The 22,668-nt window shown below is 60.5% G+C and overlaps 2 protein-coding genes across 4 annotated transcripts in view; one reads left to right on the top strand and one right to left on the bottom strand.

Annotated features, from left to right (window-relative positions):
• PGAP3 (post-GPI attachment to proteins phospholipase 3) overlaps nucleotides 1-19,849 on the top strand; it is a 28,042-nt gene extending 8,193 nt beyond the window's left edge. For 2 of the 3 annotated variants that reach the window (XM_075911400.2, XM_075911397.2), the window contains 5 exons: nucleotides 4,669-4,731; nucleotides 5,664-5,725; nucleotides 8,241-8,377; nucleotides 9,660-9,864; nucleotides 11,492-15,272. In XM_075911400.2, the coding sequence (XP_075767515.2) occupies nucleotides 4,669-4,731; nucleotides 5,664-5,725; nucleotides 8,241-8,377; nucleotides 9,660-9,864; nucleotides 11,492-11,555 (531 nt within the window). In that variant the 3' untranslated portion in view covers nucleotides 11,556-15,272. Of the gene's footprint in view, nucleotides 1-4,668; nucleotides 4,732-5,663; nucleotides 5,726-8,240; nucleotides 8,378-9,659; nucleotides 9,865-11,491; nucleotides 15,273-19,713 lie in introns of those variants that run through there. The other variant, XM_075911399.2, reaches the window with a different exon arrangement.
• Nucleotides 17,641-20,798, bottom strand: PNMT (phenylethanolamine N-methyltransferase). Its single transcript, XM_075911402.2, has 3 exons — nucleotides 20,563-20,798; nucleotides 19,693-19,900; nucleotides 17,641-18,290 (listed from the first exon to the last, which is right to left on the bottom strand). The coding sequence occupies exons 1-3, from the start codon at nucleotides 20,714-20,716 to the stop codon at nucleotides 17,855-17,857; spliced, it is 798 nt and encodes a 265-aa protein (XP_075767517.1). The 5' UTR covers nucleotides 20,717-20,798; the 3' UTR covers nucleotides 17,641-17,854.
• Between the last annotated feature and the right edge of the window lie 1,870 nt (nucleotides 20,799-22,668).

Genomic DNA, 22,668 nt, shown 5'->3' with positions numbered 1-22,668 from the left:
AGCACCGGGCTATTCGATAGGATCAATTTTCAGCTGATTAAACCGTGTTTGCTTCCTGGTTTATTAATGTAGCCTTTGGCCTGGTTCTCCTTCCTCCTTGAAAAGCAGTTTATTCCTTACGGCTCCACAGAGGGTTTCCCCTCCTTTGTTCTGATTCTTCCCTTACCCAGCTCTCATCTCGGCCCGTAAACTTTTCCTCTCCTGCCTTGTTTGGCTCCTTCCCAGTGCCCCCCTTGACTTTCTTGGGTGAGTTTGCTGGCACCAAAGAAAGGACTTTTGCTCACATGATCATTGGGTTATCGGCCCTCAGTAGCTAGGGCTTTGCCCCTAAGCTTTCAGTTGGGACTTCACAGGCGATTGCGGTTCCCCTGTTCCAGTAAGTCAGATGCCAAGAGCTGATGCTTCAGGGGAAGATGGCAAACATCCCGCTCCTGGCTAGCTGGGCATAGTTGTATGAAGGGGGGACTTTCCTTCCTCGTGACGGCCGGGCTGTGCCCTGAAGCATGAGACCTGATTTTTCTCTCAGTGCATCATTACAGATGATACGGCTCATGAAGCTGTCCAGCCCTCACCTTGGATGGGACTACAGTGCTTTGGTGGCCCCACACCTGTGCGTTAGGGTCTGCAGCACATGGGCAGGCCCCAGGGGTGGGCTTGGCTGAGATCTGGGTGGAGCAGGTGTGCGTTGGACATAGCAAGCGGTGTCTGTAGCGCTGCCGTTGCTGGAGAGAGGAAAGGATTCTCCTTGTTGCCACTGGGAATTGGAATGCTACGGCCTTGAAAATCTGCAAAGCGAAAGCCCGGGTCGTCATGCAGGGCTGGGGGACCTTTTTTGGGTCAGGGACCACTGACCCACAGAAAAATCAGTCGGGGGCCACGCACACATGAGAAACAAACAAAAAAATCCCCAAACAAACGATCCCTCGTTGACATGGGCCCCTGGCAGGCTCAGGCTAGTAGATTTTGTGTGCTCCAGCCCCCAGGGAGGGCGGCAGGGGCTGCAGTGCCAGCACAGGCTCCCCAATGCTGGGGGGAGCCCTGAGGGCCAGATCCAGGCAAGCTGGGGGCCACATCCGGCCCCTGGGCCTTAGGTTCACCCCACCCCCGTCCTATAGGGATTTAGAGTTCTTCATTCAGCCTAACTCCTAGGGGGCCTGGTGCCCAATGCAGCTGTCCACCCAGAGCAGGCAGTGAGGGGCAGGGGGAGCCTCGGGGAGGGGTTTGTAGGTGGCTAGCTGGGTGGGGAGCTCCGTAAGCTAGCCAGGGGTGGATACTAGGAGAGGGGCTTAGGCACCGGAGGAGTTGGCTTGGTGCCCCCAGTCTGAGAGAGGTGCCTTCCTCTGCACTGGCTCCTCAGCCACAAACCCTCTTCTGGAGCAAGGGCTGAGCTGGCTCAGGTGCCGAAGTCACCTGTGCCCGAGCCGCCAAACCTCTTGCTGTCTTGCCCAGCATTTCCTTGTACCCCCGCTGTCGTGCGCGGGCGCTCCGCCAGCTGGTGGGCAGCAGGAAAGGTAGTTACCCAGGCAGCAGAGGAGTGGTACCTGAATGGTGGATTTAGGCAGCCGTGTGCCTCTTCAGATGCCTGGGTGCCTTTTAAGGATCGTGGCCTAAGTGCCAACAAGGACCGTTGTGTGCATAAGCCAGGATGAGACTTGATGTGGGGTGGCAGATTATCCCTCATCTGTGGGGTTCTTGCACCTTCCTCTGCAGCATCCGGGGCTGGTGCCGGTCAGACAGGACGCTGGGCGAGACAGCCCGTGGCTCTGATCCATTCTTGCCAGCTCACACGGCGTGGGCTAGCTGGGGTTAATCCCCGTGTCCCGTGAAATGAGCGATGACTGGCTGGTGTGCGGTGAAACACAGCAGCACTCCCTGGAGACACAGGCTGAGCCATGTTTAAGAGAAGGTGGTTAACACCTCTTCTGACCCTGGGCAGGTGTCCAAGTGCAGACCTCCTCTTACTGCCGTGTTGCCATGGGAAAGTGCCCACACAGCCCTGTGGGGTGGAGACCGCAGTGGGGCCAGAAGTAGTGTAGGACCTGAGCAGAGGCTGCGAAGTGGCATTTATGGGCGCTGCACCGAAATCTGGCCACCTTTGGATCCACTTCTCAAAGCCCCCGCAATTACGGCGCTAGGCAGGCAAGGCGTTTGGATAGTGGACGCAGGCCGCCCGTTTGTATCCCGAGTGTTCGGACAAACAGCTGATCCAGAAAAGTGTGCTGCTCCGTCAGCTGCTACGAGCCCTTGCTACGAGCATCTCCACATCCAGTGTTTGGGGCCCTCTTGGCAGGGAGATTGACGGGATGTTGCGTGGCTGTGTGACGCAAAGGAGGCTAATAGCGGTAGCCGCGTCCTCTCCCATCTAGCCTGCCTCAGCTAACGAGGCGACGGAGCATAGCAGCTCGGTAAAGGGAAACGAGAGTCTTGCGCGACACTGGCCGTATTCCTCGCTTACCGAACTCCACTGACTTTCCTGGAGTTAGGCGGATTTGGCCTGCTCTTGATTACCTCTTACACTCCTGCTCCTTCTAGAAATTCTGTTTGTCCTCTTCCTCCCTCTCTGGTCCCCATGGAGTAGTCTGGGAAATTGGTGCTCTTCCCCTCCACCTGCTCCCCATGCTGCCAGGAACTCCAGAGGACCTTTATGCTGCAGAAAAGAACCCCCAGCAGCGAGTCTCAAAGCCCAACTCTGCATAGCAGGACGTGAGCGCCGGTGCTAAAAATAGCATGTCGACATTCCTGCTTGGGCTGTGAAACCCAACCTCCCTCCCCTCCCCCTCCCACCCCCCGGGTTTCAGAGCCCAAGCTCTTACCCAGGGGCTGTAACCGTAGATTGTTTCTTTGCACTTAGTCGGTTTCTGGTTTCGTTAGTTCGGCCAGATGATTGATTCCCTCTGGTGATTTAAAGCTGCTTCCTGTGTCGCACAGGAGCATCCTTTTAATCTAGTAATTGGAGGCTCCGCTGGACTCTTCCCTCCATTCTAAGTCACTTTAGTGAGCTACTGTCAGTATTTGGCTTCCCCCCACCTGAGCTGCTGTAGGCTTGTGCTTCGTAGAATCCTAGAGCTGGAAGAGACCTCAGGAGTCAAGTCCAGCCCCCTGCCTAAGGCAGGACCAATCCCAACTCAATCAACCCAGCCAGGGCTTTGTCAAGCTGAGACTTAAAAACCTTCAGGGATGGAGATTCCACCACCTCCCTAGGGAACCCATCCCAGGGCTTCCCCACCCTCCTAGGGAAAGAGTTTTTCCTAATATCCAACCTAGACCTCCCCCACTGCAACTTGAGACTGTTGCTCCTTGTTCAGCCGTCTGGCACAACTGAGAACAGCCTCTCTCCATCCTCTTTGGAACCCCCCTTCAGGAAGTTGAAGGCTGCTCTCAAATCCCCCCTCGCTCTTCTCTTCTGCAGACTAAACAAACCCAGATCCCTCAGCCTCTCCTCGTAAGCCATGTGCTCCAGCCCCCTCATCATTGTGGTTGCCCTCCACTGGACCCTCTCCAATGCGTCCACACCCTTTCTATAGTGAGGGCCATTAAACGGGACTTCATAAAATAAGAAACACTAGTCATGCCCTCCCCGCTTCCCCTTTGAAGATTCACTGGGGCTCGTGCACCCAGACTGCGGAAGGAGCCAAAAGGTTGGGTCCGTTAGAATCCTAGAACACTAGAACTGGAAGGGACCTCGAGATCATCAAGTCCAGTCCCCTGGGTGTGGGTCCGCTGAAAATCTCAGGTATGCAGCCCAAGGCTGTTGATTTCCTGATCTTATAATCCTTTTTGCGAGAGCTCATTTGCTTGCAGGGATTAAAATGTATCAGGAGAGAGCGAGAGAGACTGGGAGGGGGGAAAAGGGTGTTAATTGTGCACCAGGAGGCGTATGTGACTCTTATATAAGGTTGCAGGCACCGTGTGGAGGTTCAGTGTGTGTTCGCCTAAGGATTGCAAAGCTTTCTCCAGGCATTTAATTAAACTCGCAAAATCCCTGAGAAACAGGTATTATTATTGCCACTTCAGCTGTATAAACAGAATTGCAGCAAATGTCACCTAGGAGCTGTGCTTCAGTTCTGGCGTATTTTTAAATATATATGCTGCCGTGGCAAGAAAAAACGACGACAAAACCAGGCATGTAGAAATGAGCTTTCTGGGAAGTGAAACAGGCTCCGAAGGAGTGTTGGTGCTTCCCGCTCTTGCAGGTTTTACCCAGAGGTCGGCGGAAGATGTCAAACCGTGAGGCATGGTCATGGTGTGGGAATCACTGGATAAAGTTCTGTGGCCTGGGATATGAGATGAGACTAGATCACTGTAACAGTCCCTTCTGGCCTTCAGTATCTATGGAAGTGTTCGCACAGTGCGAGGGCCTTTGGCAGCGGCTGGTGACAGACGCCTGTGGGCGAGGTTAAGCCCCGAGTTCCTTCTGTGCAGTTCTGTGGGTGTCCGTGGCGTTTTGGGGTACATGAGGTTTGACAAATGGGTCAGCGTCCATTCTCCTCTCTGGTTAAATGGCGCCTTTGCTTATTAACCATGAAAGGGTTTGTCAAAAGCGTACTCCTAAGTTGTCGTTTCATGCGTGCTTGTGAATGGATCCAGTCTCCCGGGTTTCTCTTAGTCCCCTGCCCCAGAGACCTTGCAGTCTGCCCCCTACAGAACATCTGTCTGCCTCTTTCTCAGGTTTCATTAAATGCCTGGTTCTGGTCGATGGTCTTCCACACAAGGGACACCGATGTAACTGAGGTGAGTGCTACCCTGCTGTAGGAGCTTTGCGTGCCTTCGCAGGTGAGGGTCTGCGATTTACTCTGCTTCTCCACTCCCTGAAATCTACAAGGCAAACCCTGGGTGTACATGGGTTCGGTGTCTGCTGAGATATGGCTGAAGGGGGGTTGCCTTTACCCCCATAATGTTTAAAGATGCCCCTGTACTGCTGGTGTGAAATTAGAGGGGCTACAGAAGGGATCTGGTGAATCGGTCGGACCCATTCTGTCCAACAGCCGTGAGCGGAGTGAGCGCCCTCTGTGATGTGAGAGAAACCTGTGAAAATGTGACTGTAAAAACCACTTGACGCTACCTATGCTGGGATTGTCAGCTCTTTGGTCTGTGTTTGTCTAGCATCTAGCACGCTGGAGTCCGGGGCTAGGAGGGAAGCTGCCAGATGCAACTGCCAGACCAACACCAGAAACGGGCAGCCAGTTGTGGCGGGGACTAGCTGGCTGCATTTCTTCTTGGACCCCGTTGTGTCCCGTCTGGCTAGGCCCTGATCCAGCAAGGCGCTTAGGCGTGTGAAGCTAATGGTTCTACACTTGAACCTCCGTACTCCGGGTGTCCCTAATCCCAGCACACCCGTGGTACGGACCCTGGCAGGCGGAGGCGGAAGTGGTTTGGTGCGCTGTTGCTCCCTTCCCCCTAATGTCCCTGAGGCTTTTCCCTGCCCCTCCCATAGCGGCAGGGGATGGTGCCTGAGAGCAGCGGGGTGCACAGAGCCTCATGTGCCCCGGGGACCGCTGACTTCTGCCCATCAGGATTGACTAGATTAGAGAGAAGCGTAAATCTACTCTTCCCGGTTGCTATTAGCTCAGCAGTATGGCCCATTTATCTCCCTGCCTCCCATCGATGTCTGGGCTGTCCCTTGCCCTTCTACCGCTGACCTAACCAAGCCTCTCGTCCCACAGAAACTGGATTACTTCTGCGCCTCCACCGTCATCCTGCACTCCATCTACCTGTGCTGCGTCAGGTGAGCTTTGCCCCTCCCTGAGATAATTGGCGTCTCTCTGCCCGCCCACCTACAGAGTTGGCTGGCCGCCCTGCAGCTAGATATGCCATAATCTGGTCTTTACTTTCCTCCTTCCCTCTTTGTGTGAGAACCTGGCTGCTGCTTTGTTTAGCCAAGGAGCTGGGGAGGGCCCTGTCTGCGCACACAGAGGGAACGGTGTCTCCTTCTGAGAAGGAACATCATCATTGCTGCTTCCTCGCATTCAGAGAGACCTGTCGTAGAATGGTAGGACCGGAAGGGACTTCGAGAGGTCGTCTCCCCCAGTCCCCTGCCCTCACGGCCAGACTAAGGATTATCTAGAGACCATGCCAGAGTGGGGGTGTGGCCTCTCTAGGGTTAGCCACTCCAGGAACAGAAGGCACCATCTGTATGTGCCAGCGAGGTTTGTATTCTGCTGAAGAGGGCAGCTCGGGTGCCAGGTCTTGAGGCTTCTTATTGCAGTCCAAAGCTCTCAGCTACGCTACAGTTTACGAAGCAAGCCCTGGCGTAGAGTCAGGTATGGAGAGACACTGGCGTATCTGGGGCAGCAAAGTGAGCTGGGAGAGCCGTAGGCATTAAGAGGCAGGAAGACCTGCGAGCAGTGTTCCCTCTAACATTTTCCGTCCTTGGGCCGGTTGAAATTTCTTATGTGCACCATCAATATTGAGGTGGTTGTGTGTGTGTGTGTGTGGCTGTGCACCACCAATACAAACAAAACTTGTGCACAGAATTGTAAGCAGTCCACGTGTGTGGAAGAAAATATATTCAAACAAGGGATATTTAACACAGAGCAATGCATATGCTATATAATATGAAATTAAATAAAAAAGAAAAAGAACACTATCCTTGGAGTACATGTATCAACTTTTCTAACAGCTCAAGCTGGTACTTGCTATTTCTGACCCGTAAGAGTCAGAACTCTACCAAATAGCCAAGATCTGGCCTTAATGCAATACAATACAAAAATCGTGAAGTTCAGAGTTTGAGATCTCTGCAACACTCCCCAAACCATTCTGTGAAAAGAATCCTTTTCTTTCGTATCTTAAGCCATTAACTCCCATGTAAACTTTGTTTGAAATGCAGCCACACACACTTCCCTTGCTGCCTGTTCCCCTGCCTCAAGCCTATCAGAGAGGACTGTAGCGAGTCAGACACCCCAAACAAGCTGCCCCTGCCTCCACCTCACTGCACAGATGCCAGCACACCCCCCCCCCCCCCGGCTCCCCCCGCCCCCCGTTCCCAGAAGGCTTGAGAGTGCTGAGTTTCTGCCTGCCTCTCCTGCTGCAGAGGGACTCTCTAAACTCCCCTCTGACGCCCCATCAGCCAATTAATTAATTAATTACTTCCTCCCCGCCTCCCCACTCCCCCTCCCCGTCTAATTGTCTCCTTATCTCCCTTTTTATGGCTGGGGAGCTCCTCAATTCAGGCAGGTAGCTAGCTCTGTTTAGCTGCTTACTCAGTGAGATGTCCCTCCGCTTGCAAATCAGCTGAGCTCCCTGCCCACGCGGGACCTTTGAACTTCTGAGCGGGCGCGCAGCTTACAGGGAACCTTGCCTGTGAGTTCCCTAAACCCCGTGAACCATCCTCTGCCGGGGGTTGTGTCAGATGCTAACCTGCTTCTAGACTTCTGAGAATATCAAGTCAGAAGGAACCTTTGGGTCTGACCTCGTGGGTGGCCCTGGCCACTAAATTCCCCCCGGGCCCTAGCTGGAGCTCGGTGGATGCCACAGGGAGATGCCATCAAGGCCCTGGGGCTGCGTGTGGGTTTTAATTTCTCCTCCCTCTCTCTGACGCATCAAGCCTGGCAGTGCCTGGAGATGGTGTGGGGGTGTTCCAGGGTTCTGAGCTCTCTCTCTCTCTCTCTCTTTCTCTCTCTCGGGCTAGGCTGGCTGGTTTTTGCTCACATTTCGGGGTCCAACAGGCCACCATAGGTGGGGCTGGGAAGGAATTCTCTCCCACGTAAGCTCGGCAGCGACCGAGGGAGGCCAGCCCTTCTGGCCTTGAAGTCTGAGGCTCTCCAATGGCTGGGAATAGGTTGGTGGGCGGGTGAGGGCCCAGCTCTCTGGGCTGGGAAGCGTTAGGATTGCCAGATGCCGTCACAAAAAATCCCGAACATGGTGGGGGGAAAAATTGGTTGAGCCAAAACAAAACAAAACAACCCCAGAGACCCCCAAAAAGTCACTGCGCCTATACATTCCTGCGCTCCCTGCCCCCGCCAGACACGGCTGGAGAAAAATGTCTCCCCGGCCTTCCGTCCGAGAAAAAACAGAAAATACCGGACGTTTTACATATGTCCTGGGGTTGTTTTTTTTTTACCGGACAGAAGACGCGATTACCGGCCTGTCCAGGTGAAAACCAGACACCTGGCAACCCCAGTAAACATGCGAGGTGATGCAAGCTGCAGCAACTGGGGCAAAGCTTTTGGGGCATCCTGCGGGAGCTGTATAAGCCGCTGGAGTTTGCGAGCTTCTCTGCCTTGTTTTGGTTTCCATTGTAGGACCCTGGGTCTGAAACGTCCAGCCTTTGCCAATGCTTTTGGGGGTTTTCTGATCCTCTGCCTGGCCTGCCATGTCTCCTACCTCACGCTCGTGCGCTTTGACTACGGCTACAACATGGCCGCAAACGTGGTGATCGGTAAGGCCGGGGGGGAGGCAGCTTTTGGTTGGGGCCTTGGTTGCCGCGGGAACGGGACTGGGAAGGAACATGGGCCGTGGCACTGGGTGTGGTTCCCACGCAGCCTGGACTTGGGAGCTGCTTGGCGTTCGGTGTCGCCCCACGGGCAGGATGTGGCCGCTGGCGAGAGTCTGTCTCTGGGGTCTCCTCGCTGTTGCGCTGCTCCTGCGTGCTGAGGAAAGAGGGGCTGCTCCGTGCCCGGGGACTTGGGGCGTTCGTTGTCTCTCTAGCACGTGCTGGGGTGGCTCCTCAGAGTGCAGCAGTGTGCGTGGCTGGTGATTTCACCAGCACAGTCCCGACGCGGCGCTAGCCCAAAGGGCCATCTAGCCGGTGTCCTGTTGTCCGACAGCGGCCAATGCCAGGTGCTCCCAAAGGAGTGAGCAGAGCAGGGAATCGTCGAATGGTTCTCCCCATCAGTCGCCCGTTCCCAGCTTCTGACAACTCGCCTGCCAGGCTGTAGTTCTGGTGTTGCAGCGTCGGCCTGGCCATTCTGCCCCGGTGCCTCGTTCCCCGCTGCCCCCAGCTCTCGGGTTTATCGCGAGTCTCGTGTTCCTTGGAGCCCGCCCTCCTGGACTTGTGCGCATCAGTTTTCACCGCGTTTCACGGGGGCACTCGGCAGCCCTCGCAGCCTTGGGCAGCGTGGCCTTTGGTCCCTCGTAAAGATTCGCACCCAGGAAGGCCGCTAACAGGCAGCGTGGGCTGCAGGGGGCTCAGAGGCGGATGCTGCGCAGCAGGAGGCTGGGAGCCACACGGGCCCTTCCCCTAGCCACACCAGGGGTCAGCTCTGTGGCCCGGCAGGGTCCTGAGGCAGGGCCCCGAGTGCATGGCAGGGCACGGCTGAGACACCTGCTCTGGATGTGAGGGACAAACCGAGACGAGCAAAGCGACGAGGAACTGATCGGCAGGCAGCCTGCTAAGTCCATGGAGGCTGATGTGCACTTACAGGGCCCGGTCGCTACGGGCAGGTAGTGCCCATGGGCTGGCAGAGGACAGAAACCCCTCCCAACAGGGCGAGCTCAGCCTTTGGGGAAGCGGGGGGAGGGTCATTGGCCAGCCCCGGAGGGGCCTGATCCTGGATTGTGGGCTCGGTAGGAGGAACCGAGTGCACGGGGAGAGGAGGCTCCAGGGGATGGGCGAGGGGAAGGAGCCGTGCGGCTGTGGAGTAGCGGAGGTGAGCCGTAACCACCCGCCCAGCCCAAAGAGCGAGTCCTGCCTCTGACCACCGGCACCTCCTGCCTTCCAGGCCTCCTCAACCTCTTCTGGTGGCTCTGCTGGTGCCTGCAGAACCAGCAGCGTCTCCCGTACGTGCGGAAGTGCATGGCGGTGGTGCTGCTCCTCCAGGCCCTGGCGCTGCTCGAGCTCCTGGACTTCCCGCCCCTCTTCTGGATCCTGGACGCCCACGCCCTGTGGCACCTCAGCACCATTCCCGTCAACGTCCTCTTCTACAGGTCAGCCTCGCGCCCGGGCACTGCGATTCCTTCCCGGGCAGATCCCCGGCTTGGAGCCAGGCCTGGAACGGCCCCGGCGGCGCGCAGACCGTGCAGGCCAGGTGATCCCGGCTTACGCCGCCGGGCGGCCGTCCCTCCAGCCCCGTCTCAGGATGCCGAATCCCATTTAACTCAATAACCGATAAAACGGTTTAAGTGTCGCCGCGTAGCTGATTAAACGGGGGCGGGTAAGGGGGCTGCCAGCTCCTGGCCCTGTGCAGAAGGGGCAGCCCCGTGTGGGGGCCTGGCAGGGGCGGGGCAGCTTTCTGCCCACAGCTGCAGGCTGCTCCCCAGGTGACTGTTACCCGGCAACGTGCATCACCCTTACCAGGCGATGCTTACCGTCCCTAACCCGGCCTCGCCAGCCTGACAAGCTTGGGGGAGGCAGGCCTAGAAAGGTAGGAGGCGCTCTCCCTTCCAAGTGGGACTGTCTCTAGCCTTCGGCATCTCAGCACGGAGCCGGTTCATAGGCGGGTTCTACCCAAATGGGAGCACAGCCCGGACAGCTGTCTCTTACGACCCACCGACTCTGAAAGCAGGGAGGAAGGGTGAGCGTGGGCATAGGCTGCTGGCCGGGGACTCCGGAGACCACAGCCTCCCTGTCTGATCTTGGACAAGTCACTTCGTAACTCCGTGCCTCAGTTTCCCTACCTGTACCATGGGCATAACGCCACGGGAGTAAATGCGTTAACAAGTCTGAGATGTGTAGGTGCTAGGGACAGGGGCCATACAAATACCCAGACAGCGCCCGGGCTCCCTCCGCATGGGCGTCCCACCAGCCCGCCTCACCTAACCCGGTACCCGCGCAGGGAAAGCCACCGGTGCGGAGCCGGGTGTGTCGGCAGCATGGCACCAAACGCGGGGCCGGGACTCGGAGCCGGGGATGTTTTCAGAGGGAGGAAATGTCCCGTGCGCTCGTTACGGTGAACGCGCTAATGGGGCGTGAGCAGTTGGGACTAATCGTGCGCCCGGTGCCCTTTAGCGCGTTGCTGGCTGGCAGCCAGGCCTAGCCGCCTCTCCTGACGGGCGCTCCCTACTGCCCCAGGACGTGCCGGGCAGGCCTGGGAGGGGGGGGGCTGGGGGTTGAGTCCGTTTGTGTAGGGATCACATCTCTTCCCCCCCACCCCACTCCCCTCAGCTCCAGACTGCCGCTCTAGCCCGCCCGCGGAGGAGATGCTGCCCATTCCCAAAGCTCCTCCCAGGCCTCTCTGGGGCTCTGCCTGCTGCCGGAACCCCCCCTTCTCCTTGCATCTTCTGATCTGAGTGACACGCAGTCAGTGCCAGACTCTAGGGTGGGCCAAAGCGCGGGGGATTTCGGCTCGGTGCCCAGGCTGCCGTAGCGCTGACTTCCAGCCGCCGAGGAGCGGGCCCCCGCTAGCTCGGCTGCCGGCTGGAGCTGGTGACTTTCAGACGGGATAATCTGCTGGCTCTTTCTGCCCTGGTCCAGATTTCCTACCCAAAAGTCCCAGCCCTTGTGAAAGCAGCCCCAGCTGGCTGCAGCGTTCTCCCAGGAGTGGCCTGGGCTCCAACCAGGCATCCAGCCATGGCTAGGACCCAGCGCCTCACGCCGCGCTCGCTCTCCTTGCAGCTTCCTCCGTGACGACAGCCTGTACCTCTTGAAGGTGAACTCGGCCGTTATGAAAATGGACTGAAGCGGTTCGGGGGAGGCCTGCCCGTGCAGAGGCGGTAACCCCTCCCTGGTGGAAACTGTCCCTTGAGACTTTCCGAGCGCCGCTCCCAGCCGCGCTCCGGGTCGTCCGCGGCCTGAGGAACAGCGATGCCGGGCGCTTTCCGTGAGTCCAGTCCAGAATCCGGCCGTGCCAAGACCCGCTCTCTCCGCCTTCCCCTCCGGGGTGCGCCGAATCCTGGAGCAACATTCCCCCACCTTCCTTTTCTTTCCTCTTTTTTTTTGCCTTCAGAAGTTTTAATTCTCATCCCATGACTCGTTCCATTAGAGCATCCGTGATCCATCTCGCCCCCGCACGCCCCCGCACGCTCTGCAGTTACTGCTGCTCTGTGCTCCCGGGCCACGTGGTGCCTTTCCGTTTCCACTGTTACGAAATCTGTGTGAGTCGCCGCGTGCCGAGGGATTTCAGACCAAGTGGGAAACGTGGGTGAACCAGCCCGGGGGGGGGGGGGGGGTTGATAGGAAGCCGTTGTGATCCCGTGGGGAGAGCTGGTCATCGAACAGACTGGTCCACAGCATCTCGGACTCTGCCGCCGGCCACTGCCGAAATGGGCCGTTGCGGAGCTCCGTAAATAAGACGGAGGGGCCTGCAGGCAGGCATGGCTCTGCCTGTTGGATTCTCGTCCACAGCGCCTGTGGTTCTGAGCAGGGAAGCCGTCCGCACGTGGGAGGAGGTGGCTATCCCGGGTTAGCGGGTGGGCAGGACACACAGGCAGGCGGGACACACGGTCTTGTCTGACAGCGGCAGTCCCGCACTTACTGACCAACCTGCTGTGAAGTTTTGCAAGTAGCTGACAGCTCCTGTGTGCCCTGTGGGGGGGGGGGGGTGCGCCACGCCACCCGCATCCTGTGGGCTACGCTGGGCCGTGGACTGACTCCCTGCAGAAGTGCTGAGCTGGGAGCTTCCTGGCTGGGGGGAGGTGCGGGGTCGGGTCTCCTCTCTCCTCGTTCGAGGGGTGCGGATGAAAATCAGGACAGAGTCGTGAGAGGCGGCACGAGCCAGTGGCCTGCTTGCTGGACGGAGCAGGCTTGCGGCCTTCGTGAGTCCAGCGAACGCCTGAGAGCTCTGGGCCCCGCTGGGACACACAGAGAGTGTGAGTGCGGGGACCAGCAAGTGCCTTTTGCTTGCCGAGGGAAGGGAGCGAAGTAGATGGTGGCTCGTCCCCTAAGGGGTTGACTGTCGCTGTGTGGCAGCGCCACCACTAGGTGGCGAGCGTGGCCAATCTATCTGTGGTTGAGTTTGACGTGGGCTGGTTCGCGTTGGCATTGGGCTGCCAGCAGATGAAAGTCAAAGCGAGCTGGCATCCGTGTGCCCCGAGCCCCCCGGGACAGCTTGGGCCCTGGCTTAGAGAGCCTGTGAATCGGGGTGTATTGTTTACTCGCGAATCACGCCTGAGGTCGGTATGGGCCCAGTCTGTGTGGGACCCCCTTAGAGATAGCCGGGCCATTCCTGGCTCTGTTCAGTGCCTGGGGTTTTTAGCGCAGACTCCTAGTCTGCTGGAGGGGGGGCAGTGTTTGATTTGGGGGAGCGTGTGGGGGGTGTGCGTGTATCTGGCTTGTGGACAAAATTAGTGTTCGTTCTGTCATTTAGGTAAAGTCCAGCTGTGTGTGTAGGGTGGGGCAGGGGGAGATCACACTCTAGTTGGAAAAGGAATTCTATATTTTGGGTGCAGCCAAAACGGAGGTTCCAGGGCCAGCTGGGCCCGCGGCCGGAGGTGACGGGAGGGAAGGGGTTGTGCTATTCCAGGAGGTAATAGCCAAAGCCCTTTGCAGACAACGGACTGAGGGTCCACCCGTCTGCGCTGGGGGACGAGCACGCGGACGACACGTCTGTGAGGGCCGATGCCCTGGGAAACGTTAGCCAAGCTGGGGAGACCTGGCAAGTGGCACCCGAGAGGGCTCGTCCTTCTGCTGCCCTTGGCTCGTGTTCGGTGCATGTTAGAGCCTGGGGCAGCAAGGCGGTGACCCCGCACAACTGTTTGTGATGGCTAACCGGGGGGGCGCAGATGGGACTGACTGTATTGGGCTGGGGGGCACACGCCTGTCTGGGTCTCCCTCACCACTTTGCCTTATCGTTCAACTGAGCTCCAGAGTGCATTGTGCTTGTAACGCCCTGGTCCTGCGCAGGGTGTCCGGGGCGCTGCCAGAATAAACCAGGAAGCGGGGCCGGGCGTCGGCTTGCGGGGGCCCAGGGCAGAAAGCTGAAGTCAGAGCACAAGCGGTTTCGCTTCACGGGTGGTGTCAGGCCCTGGGCTCTGCCCCGTGTGCTGGCCCTGCCTCTCACCGATGGCATAGGCAGAAAGCCAGCGGCTCTGGCACAGCTGGGCCATGGCATGTGGATTGTGTGTTGGGGGGACCGGAAAGAGAGTGGAGCAGAGGGCTGCGGCCTGTGACTAGCAGGAGTCCGGAGATGCCTGGGTATTCTCCCCTGAGCGCTTAGGCAGCTCTCGGCTTTCCCAGGTGGGGCTGGTGCCGGCTTTCCCCCGGCTCGGGGGCTCCTGACACGCCAGCCTCTGCGCCTTGTCAGCTGCCTCTGCTCTGTCCCTGGAGGCTGGCCTAGCAGGACTTCCCTGGCTTCCTCCTGTCCCTGAAGAGCCAGCAGCCCTTCTCCCCACTTGCTCCAGGTATTGGCACCTGCTCTGCAGGCCCCCGGCTCTGATCTCCCCTCTCCAGCCAGAGCCTTGCCTTAGTCCAGCCTGGTGCCTTCAGTGCTCCCCAGTCTCAACAGCAGCATCTCGGGGGGGGGGGGGACGCCCGACCTCTGGTTTTAAAGCGTCCTCGTTCCCTGCACGGGTGGACGTGCTCAAGCAGAGAGTTTTCAGGCCAGTTTAAAAATTCCTCTTGGAGCGGCGCAGCTTGATCCATCAGCCCCTCGCTTCCCGCAGGCGGGCGGCACCCTAGCGGGAGGGGGCTGGGAATGAGCCGCCTGGGGGCGCGGGGGCGGCCGGCAGGTGAGCGGACAGCAGGAGCAGCCGAGGTTTCTCACTTGCACGCGCTGGAACGATTGACCCCTGCCACAGAACCTGCGCCCGGCTCCTGTGAGCGGTGCCAGCTTCTGCCTGACGGGTGTAATTTTAGACCTAGCAAACAAACAAGTCCGGGCTGCCCAGCTCCCAGCCAGCACGGCACACTGTGTGCTCGCTCGCTACCCCCCAACCCTCACGTGGAAAACAACCGGCCCCTGCCGGGGCTTGGGAAGAGAATTTCCTGAAGGTGTCACAAGTGGGGGAGCAGCTGCGGGGGAAGGGGAGAATAGCTTCGTGGGTTTCTTTTTTCCTCCTTTTCCCAGGCTGTTTCCTTTTCTGGGCATGCAGGGGCTGGGCTGGGCTACCGGGGCGCTCGCACGGGAGGTGCAATCCTGGTAATCGGAGAACGGGGGCAGATTTGAGCTCCCTCTGCAGCCCACTCACGTGTCATGCGGGGAAGCGAACCTGACAGCCTGCTCTGGGTGCCACCGCGCTCCCGCGGCTCGGCGCAGGCCGCTGGCTTGATTGTGGTCAGGTGGCGCCCACGAGCGTGGCTCCTGGCACAAGTGGCCCTGTGAGACTAGATCCGTGAGCCACCGAGGCCTCCCCATGTCCCAGAGCAGGCGGATTGTTGTTTGGTTGGGTTTTGCCCTCCCCCTCCGGAAAAACCATGTGGAGTTGCCAGAAAGATGAACAATAAAACGTCTTTAACCCTCTCGCTGCCTCGAACCCTGAATGGAGTGGGAGCTGCCCAGGGGCCCTCCGGGGAGCGGGCCTGGGAGGGTGACGCTGCTACCGCCAGCCCAGGAACCAGCCACCTCACCCAAGGGCCGGGGGCAGGAATCACGGGGATGGAGGCAGAAGGAGACGGGGTGAGCTGGGAGCTGTGGTCGGGTCGCTAGTGCCCATGCTCGGACCTGCTGTGGTTGGGAGCAGCAGTGGGTTCCTTTCCAGGGTACCTGATCAGAACCAGCCCCTCTCTGGACCCTCCCCCCCCACCCGCGTGGATTTGGCTTGTGCTCTTTGGCTAAAGCTCGGTCTGTCGCACCAGCCTTCCCAGGGCGTCGTCCCCTCCCCTGCGATGGGCGGGGGCAGTTGCGATGCTCTTGAGGGGAGGCTGAAAACCAGAGCCCCCCCAGGAGGTGGTCTTGGGCCAGGGATTGCAGTAGGGCACAGCCGGCGTTCAGCCTGTGCTGCGGGAGGCAACCGCTCTAGCTCCGCCGAGCTGCTTTCTCGACCGCCGCGTGTGCGCTCTGTTCCCAGTCCCTCGCCAGGCCCCCGACAGGGGAATGCAGTCGCGAGTCCAGCAGGGACGCAGCCGGCCCTGGCTCCTGGCTCCCACGGCAGCTGAAGCTGTGGAAGGGAAAAATCCATCTCACCTCAGATCAGTTAATCCCCAGAACAGAGCTCTCTGTCCTGGCCCCAGCGCTTACGTCCCGTGACGACCAGGACCTGGATAGCAACATCCCGCTGGCCAGCCTCGCACGTGAGCCTAAAATCCCACCCAGCTCATGGAGCAGCTGGAGACGGGGTTGGATTTATAGCCCGGAGGCTCTTTTGATGCCTCAAATGCCTTTCCCACACCCCCGGCAGCTCTGTAGAAGGGGGGGCAGGCCGGCTGCAGTGGGGCCCGACGGCTCAGGGCAGGGGTGAAACTCTTAACACAGCCTGGGAGACTGACTTCCCTAGGGGCGGAGGAGCCAGCCCACGCAGATTTTCCGTGTCCGCAGGTGGGGCAGCGTGGGGGCCCCTGAACCGTGCTGCGCCACCTCCCACCTCACCTGCGCAGCCCATGGACGTGAGAGACTCCGGCTAAGGATGGGGCCTACACAACGGTTGTGGGGTTTTATGCTCTTAACTCACTTCTGCGCTGTTAAAATCCCATCCTGGGGATGTTTTGGAGAGAGAGTTAACCGGAGGGCGGGTAAACATGGGGTTTCTTCCCCCCCCATCTTCAGGAAAGACTTCTCTGCGCCCCCCCCCCCCAAACATTTCTTTAAGGGGCTGGCTCTAATTTAACACTCCTGTGTTTACTTAAGTCAGCTGAACTATTAACCACTTTGCGACGACTTTAAATATAGACTCGCAGCTGCTTTGTAGGCTGTTTGTTTAACATTTACGCGTCCCCAACTCCGAGTCAATCCAGACAGCCCCGTTCGCCTTGAGTTCAGAGCGTTTATTTCCAATAGCTGCTCGTGCAGGAAAACAAAGGCGCGGGGGTTCGCTCCCAGGTAACAGCAGGGGAATATACACCATAAATATCGAGAGAAAGTGCCAGGGAAATCGTGAAAACCTCTCTTGGTTATTAGGGGCTCTGACATGTTTTGAAACATGCTGTGAAAACCAAGCTGGGGGGGCCTACGCTACGTGGGGTTCCCCCTGAAGTCTCTAACAGACGGGACTGGTCCCAAAACTCAGTTGTGCTAATTCCGCCGTTGGGATCCTGCTGAAATTCTACCTTGGCTCTTGCATTCTTCTTCTAAAGTGAAATTCCAGATTGGCATGTATATTCTGCCTCCCTCCCACTCCCCTTTGGGTTTCAGAGGGCGTGGGGGGGGGCAGCTTTTCGTGATCTGTTCTAAACCCGTGAAGAATGTTCCTGTCGGCTGGTTAGCACCGACTGCGTCCTGCCCCAGAACGGGCCGCGTGCCACGTAAGACGACGCAGAGAGAGACACAAGCGCACGGAGGGCAGGGGTCAGGAATTGGGAAGTGGCCGAATTCTAATCCCGGCTCTTGCTCGCTAACTAGCCCCTACTTCAGTTCCGTGACTCGGTTTCCCTGCTTATCAAACAAGGCTGGTAATGCAGATCTGCTTCCCGGGGCGGCAGGCGGATTCAGCGGACCATGCTTTGTAAGCGCTTCCAACCCCCGGCAGCGCCGTATGAGCACCCCCAGGATTTCACTGGCCGTGTAAAGCACTAGGAGAACTCTGGGCCTACAGGAAGCCAACCCTGCCAGGTATCCCAAGAGCTGCCCATCCCCTCCACAGGAACAGAACCTGCCATTAATAGAAGCCTAGAATGTACGCAGGGAGAGCTCCGAACCAGCTAATCCACCGGCCTCCAGTTTTTGTTTTCTCTTTGCTGCTAAATCGGCCACCACCCGCGAAGGAGGCCAGCTCTGGAGCTGGAGGCGGGGGCTTTACTGAGGACCAGGCAGCCTGTGGAGGGTAGCTGCCTTGGAGGGGTGGCTCTGTTGCATTTCTAGCTACCAAGCTTCGCTTTGGGTCACATGCATCTCTGCGGCGAGTGTGGCTGAGCCACGGGCCATGGGCCACGGGTTTAAGGCCACGGGCGTCAGGCCACGGGCTGCTTCTGCGCGTGGGCAAAGAAGACCCCGCTCACGTCGTCCACGCCGATCTTCAGGCTGGGCGGCATGACGTAGGCACGGAAGTCGTGGATCCAGTAGCCGCTCTTCCCCAAGGCGGCCTTCACGTCGGCCTCGCTCACCGGCACCACCGCGAGCTTGGCCTCGCCGGCCAGGTAGAAGGACTCCTCCAGCGCGCCGATGAAGAGGAAGTGCCCCCCGGGCCTCAGCAAGGTGGTGACGTGCCGCAGGGCTCTCTCGAAGCTCGGCCGGTCGGGGCTCACCGCCTCCAGGCAGAAGGTGGAGACCAGGGCGTCGGCCGGCTGGCTCAGCGGGGAGCCCAGCGGCTCGGGCTGGTGCACGTCGATGGGGAGGATCTGCCTCAGTTTCTCTCTCAGTTTCCGCTCTTTCTCCTTCCACTGCTCCCTGTGCGAGCCATGAAAGAGTGAGAGATGGTGGGGGGCACGGGGAGGGGGGTAGTGTCCCCAGCCACACCCGGGTGGGAAAAGGGATGGGGAGGGGGCTCCCCTAGGGCGGAGGGGGTCCGAGGAGCCAAAGGGCAAAGCAGGCCCATGGAAAAGCATCGCTTGGGGTGGGCTAAGAATCGATTTTAGGCCGGCTCCAGGTGCCACGGGGGTAACACCAGCATGACACGGAGCTTCTGTGCTGCAGAGATCAGAGTCCTGGGCCGCTCCTAGGGAGATGGAACCCAGTCTGTGCTGGGGGTCCCGCCCGGCCGTTCCTCGCCCCCTGGCCTGGTGCCCAGCTGCTCACCTAGGGAACTGTATCACCAAGGCTAGGCAGAGCCCTGTGCAGGCTAGAGCAGCGAGGGACTGCAGAACCGATCGGCAATGTTCCCTCTAATCTTTGCCACCCATGTGCGGAATAATATCTTATGTACACCCAGGCAGGTGCGAATGTGCACCACCACTAGCACCACAAAACCTAGCTGTGGGCGCTCTGCCAATCAGCAGGGCGGCAACAGAGTGTCTCCTGAGCGGCCGCCCAAGCGCCCAGCTTACAGGGAACGCTGCCGGTAGCAGAACCGGCCTGGCTCTCGGCAGGGTGAGCGCTCACAGCTCTGTGCCAAACCCGCCCTACGCACCCACGCGCTCCCCCTGGCTGGGATTTCCTGAGCACCAGGGCTGGCCCAGCGGCACGTCCGTGCTCCCTACAGCTTCCAGCCTCGGTGCAGGGGAGCCCGGCGGAAGCGGGACGTGGGGTTCTGGCCCTTTCCAGCCCCAGCTCGCCCCAGACCCTGCCCGCGCGGGAGCAGGCTGGCTTCTTGCTTGTGGCTGTTTTGGCACAATCAGCCTTTTGGAGCACAGGGCCCTCCCAGCTCTGATTTCTGAGGAGCGTCCCCCCCGCCTACGGTGACGCTCACTTGTTGGTGTTTGGAGCCAGCAATTTGCTTTCTCCCAGCGGCTCCCACCCCCAGCCCTGGCTCCGGGACTTCTCCTCTGGCCCTTTCGGAGCAGGGCTGAGTCTCGGAAGCCAGCGCCTGGCAGATCTGCCGCACAGTTGTTGGGAGCCTCTAGCCCCCGGTCCGGTGATGGGCTGGAGAGCTGGTGCCCACAGGGCGAAGGCGCCACCCTGGCCCCTTTCACGCGGTGGCTCCGTAACCTTCCCATCCTCAGCTTGTCCCTCCCCCCGGGTCCATTCCCACTGGCAAACAGCCCCCCCCAGCTTTGGGGGGTCAAACTCCACCCTCAAGTCAGGCTCCGGCCCCGGCCCACGGAGCGTCAGCTGGGCCCCGGCCTGCTCACCCGCCCCTCCCTCGGGGAACCCGGGCTGGGTCTCTGGCTGCCCCCGCCCCGCCGCCGCCTACCCTTTGCCCTCGATCTTGCAGACGTGTCTGATGTACGGGCTCCAGTCGAAGCCGCCGGGCTCGTCCTGCACCCAGCGGCGCAGCGCCTGGCGGTTCACCTCCAGGTAGTCGGTGGCGATGATCTCCTCGAAGTGGTCGCAGGCGCTCAGGAGCTGGTAGATGGTGGGGCCGGAGCCGATGTCGATGAGCGTGCGGCCGTGGATTTCACCTGGGGGCGAGGGAGACGGGTCCCAGGGCGCGTGCCGACGGGCGGGGGTGGGGGGCGGGTTTTGGTTGCCCGCTTTGCAATGGGGGAGGCTGGGAGAGGGGAAGGCGAATTTCAGCCCAGTCCTGGTGGGCCCTGGGCAGCCGGAGGGGCACTGCAAAACCCAGCCCTGGAGGGGCCTGGTAGCTTACACCAGCCCCCCCCGCCCCCCCCCCGCTCTTCCCCCATAGGCTAAGGCATTTGCTTTCCCGGTGATGGCGCTTCGGGGCAGTTTTCTCCACCTCCACAGCTGCTCTGGCGGGGCGGGGGCAGGCACCCTCTGCCCGACCCACACGCAGAAGCCACAATACGTCCAGCTGCGCAGAGCTTGGGGAGGAAGGGGATTGTGACTCCAGCAAGGGGAGCAGGGTGTAGTGGGTAGAGCGTGTGAGACGAGGCACCAGGACTCCTGGGTCCTGTTCCCAGCCCTGCCACCCGTTCTCTGCATGGCCTGGGGCGTGTGATGGCACCAAACCGTGCCTCAGTTTCCCCATCAGTGGCAGGGAGACTCCTCTTCCTCCACGAGGCCTGCAAAACCTTTACGGGTTTTGAAAGGGGAGTGACGCGGCTTCCCTGCTTCTGCCTCGTCCCCGTCCCATCCCGTCCCTCCCCACCCCACCACCCACCTGTGGCGAAGGCCTCGGCCAGGCACCGCAGCTTCCAGGGCACCACGCAGTCCTCCGAGCTGAAGTCAGCCCGGGGGGGCATGTAGTTGTTTTGCAGGTAGGCGCGGGGGTTGAACTTCTGGTAGCTCTCCCCGACGGCTGCGATGCTGCTCATGGCTGGGGGATCGGGCGCCCGCCTGCTGCCCGGCTGGGGCCGTGGGAGCCCTTTATAGGCCCGGCGCGGGCGTCGCAACGCGCTAATCGCCCAATCGCATTAGCCAGGCTGATGGGATCTGGTGCTGGCTGCAGGGCGGGTGGAAATTGAGGCCATTTCTCGAGCTGCCCGGGCCCTGCCCGGCGGGGGGGGAGCCCTGGCGGGGGGGGGGGGGCGCTAATGGAGGCTGCAGGGACACGTCGGGGGTGGGCTGGGAGATTAGTTTATCTCGCACCGGATGATCATTTGCCAGGCGGATTGAAAGGCGACTTGATTGTGGCCGTTCATCCCGGCTAACTAGGTTAGTGTCAGCGCCGGGGGCCGGAGCCGGCTCCCCCCTGCCCAGGCGGCTGACGGGGCCTGTGTTTTCGCACGGGAAAGGGACGCTTGAGCGTAAGGGAAGTGTGTGCTCCCTGCCCCAGCCCTGCCAGCGCAACCGACCCCCATCCCTACCCCCCAGCCCTGGCGGCGCCCCCCGCAACCGACCCCCATCCCTACCCCCCCCGGCCCTGCCGGCACCTCCTGCAACCGACCCCCATCCCTACCCCTCCAGCCCTGCCAGCGCCTCCTGCAACCGACCCCCAGCCCTACCCCCCAGCCCTGCCGGTCCCCCCGACCCCCATCCCTACCCCTCCAGCCCTGCCAGCCCCCCAACCGACCCCCAGCCCTACCCCCCAGCCCTGCCAGCGCCCCCACAACCGAACCCCAGACCTCCCTCCCCAGCCCTGCCCCCCCCGGTGCCCCCCCCAACCGACCCACAGCCCCTGCCCCCCCCCCCGGCCCTGCCGGTGTCCCTTGCAACTGACCCACAGCCTCTGTCCCCCACCCCTACCCCCCAAGTCCTGCTGGTGCCCCTCACTCCCGACCCACAGCCCCTGCCCCCCCAGCCCTGCCGGTGCCCCTCAACTCCGGCCCCACAACCCCGCAGGTGCCCCCCCAGGACACACAGCTCTGTAGAGTCCTTTCCCTGTCAGCCCCTCTGGAGCCCAGAGGGTTAATTGCCCTGTAACCAGGCAGTGGTTTGTGGGGTGCAGCACAGGCAGACAGTCCCAGCTGGACCCCAACCTCCCCCGGCTCTCAGCCCCGACGGCCCCGGCCGACCAGCTCCGGCCTCTTGCTGCTAACGGGTCCCTGCTCCACCGTGGTTCCCTTGTGCTGCCCGTGCTGGCGCTGTCTGGGGGACCCCAGGGGTGCGACCCTAGCAGCTCCCTCGCCAATTTCAGCCTCTTTGCTCATTTCAGCCTCCCAGGCCGGAGGGAGCTTCCAGCCCAGGCAGGTGGACGAGCTCCGAGCCCGTCCGGGGATTGGATGGGGCTCCCCGGCTGGGCGGTAATGGAGTCGGGGGGCCGGCCTCCGGGCCTGTCCATTTGCGGCTGTGAAGATCTCTGCTGCGGCCGATAAGGCTGGAACCTGTGAGCGGCCCCGCGGGCTGCCAGGCGGGTTTGGAGACGCTGCCTCCGCTCATCACTCATGTCAGCGAGAGGCCATTAAATCGAAGCCATCCCGGGGGGAGGGGGGGGGGGTCTCCGGTGGGGCTGCCCTGGTTTGATTTGGGAGCGGCTGGCAGGTTTCTCGGGGTGGGGTGGGGGTCACTGGCGGCTCAGCGGGGAGGCTGCCAGGGCCAGGCCGGTAGCTGGATCTCCAGCCCCTGCTGTGTCCGGGGTCCCCAGCTGACCCACACAGCGGGGGCTGCTCCCCGCAACGGGCCCCCCAGCCCAGGAGGGGAGGCACCAGCCTGTGCTGAGACCAACACCCGGGGGTCACTTGTGGGCCGCGAAGGATGCCGGGGCCCATTCGGCCAGCGCAGGAATCCCGATGCCACTTCGTGCCCAGCCGTAGGAAAGGGCTTTTCAGGGAGGTTGGGGGGGGAGTGCCAGCGGGGGGAGGGGACTTGAACTGAGCCCCTGGGGAAC

This window comes from Pelodiscus sinensis, chromosome 29 (genome assembly GCF_052426305.1).
Source record: "Pelodiscus sinensis isolate ZL-2025 chromosome 29, ASM5242630v1, whole genome shotgun sequence".
Classification (NCBI taxonomy): domain Eukaryota; kingdom Metazoa; phylum Chordata; order Testudines; family Trionychidae; genus Pelodiscus; species Pelodiscus sinensis.
The sequence above is the reverse complement of the archived record's forward strand: the minus strand, read 5'-3'. Positions and strand labels throughout refer to the sequence as shown.

Excerpts from the sequence above, each read along its gene's own strand:
- PNMT (XM_075911402.2), bottom strand. The coding sequence starts at position 20,716 with ATGAGCAGCATCGCAGCCGTCGGGGAGAGCTACCAGAAGTTCAACCCC. Across the intron at positions 19,901-20,562 it reads GGCCGAGGCCTTCGCCACAG|GTGAAATCCACGGCCGCACG; the intron begins GTGGGTGGTGGG and ends CCTCGCCCCCAG. Across the intron at positions 18,291-19,692 it reads TGCAAGATCGAGGGCAAAGG|GGAGCAGTGGAAGGAGAAAG; the intron begins GTAGGCGGCGGC and ends TGGCTCGCACAG.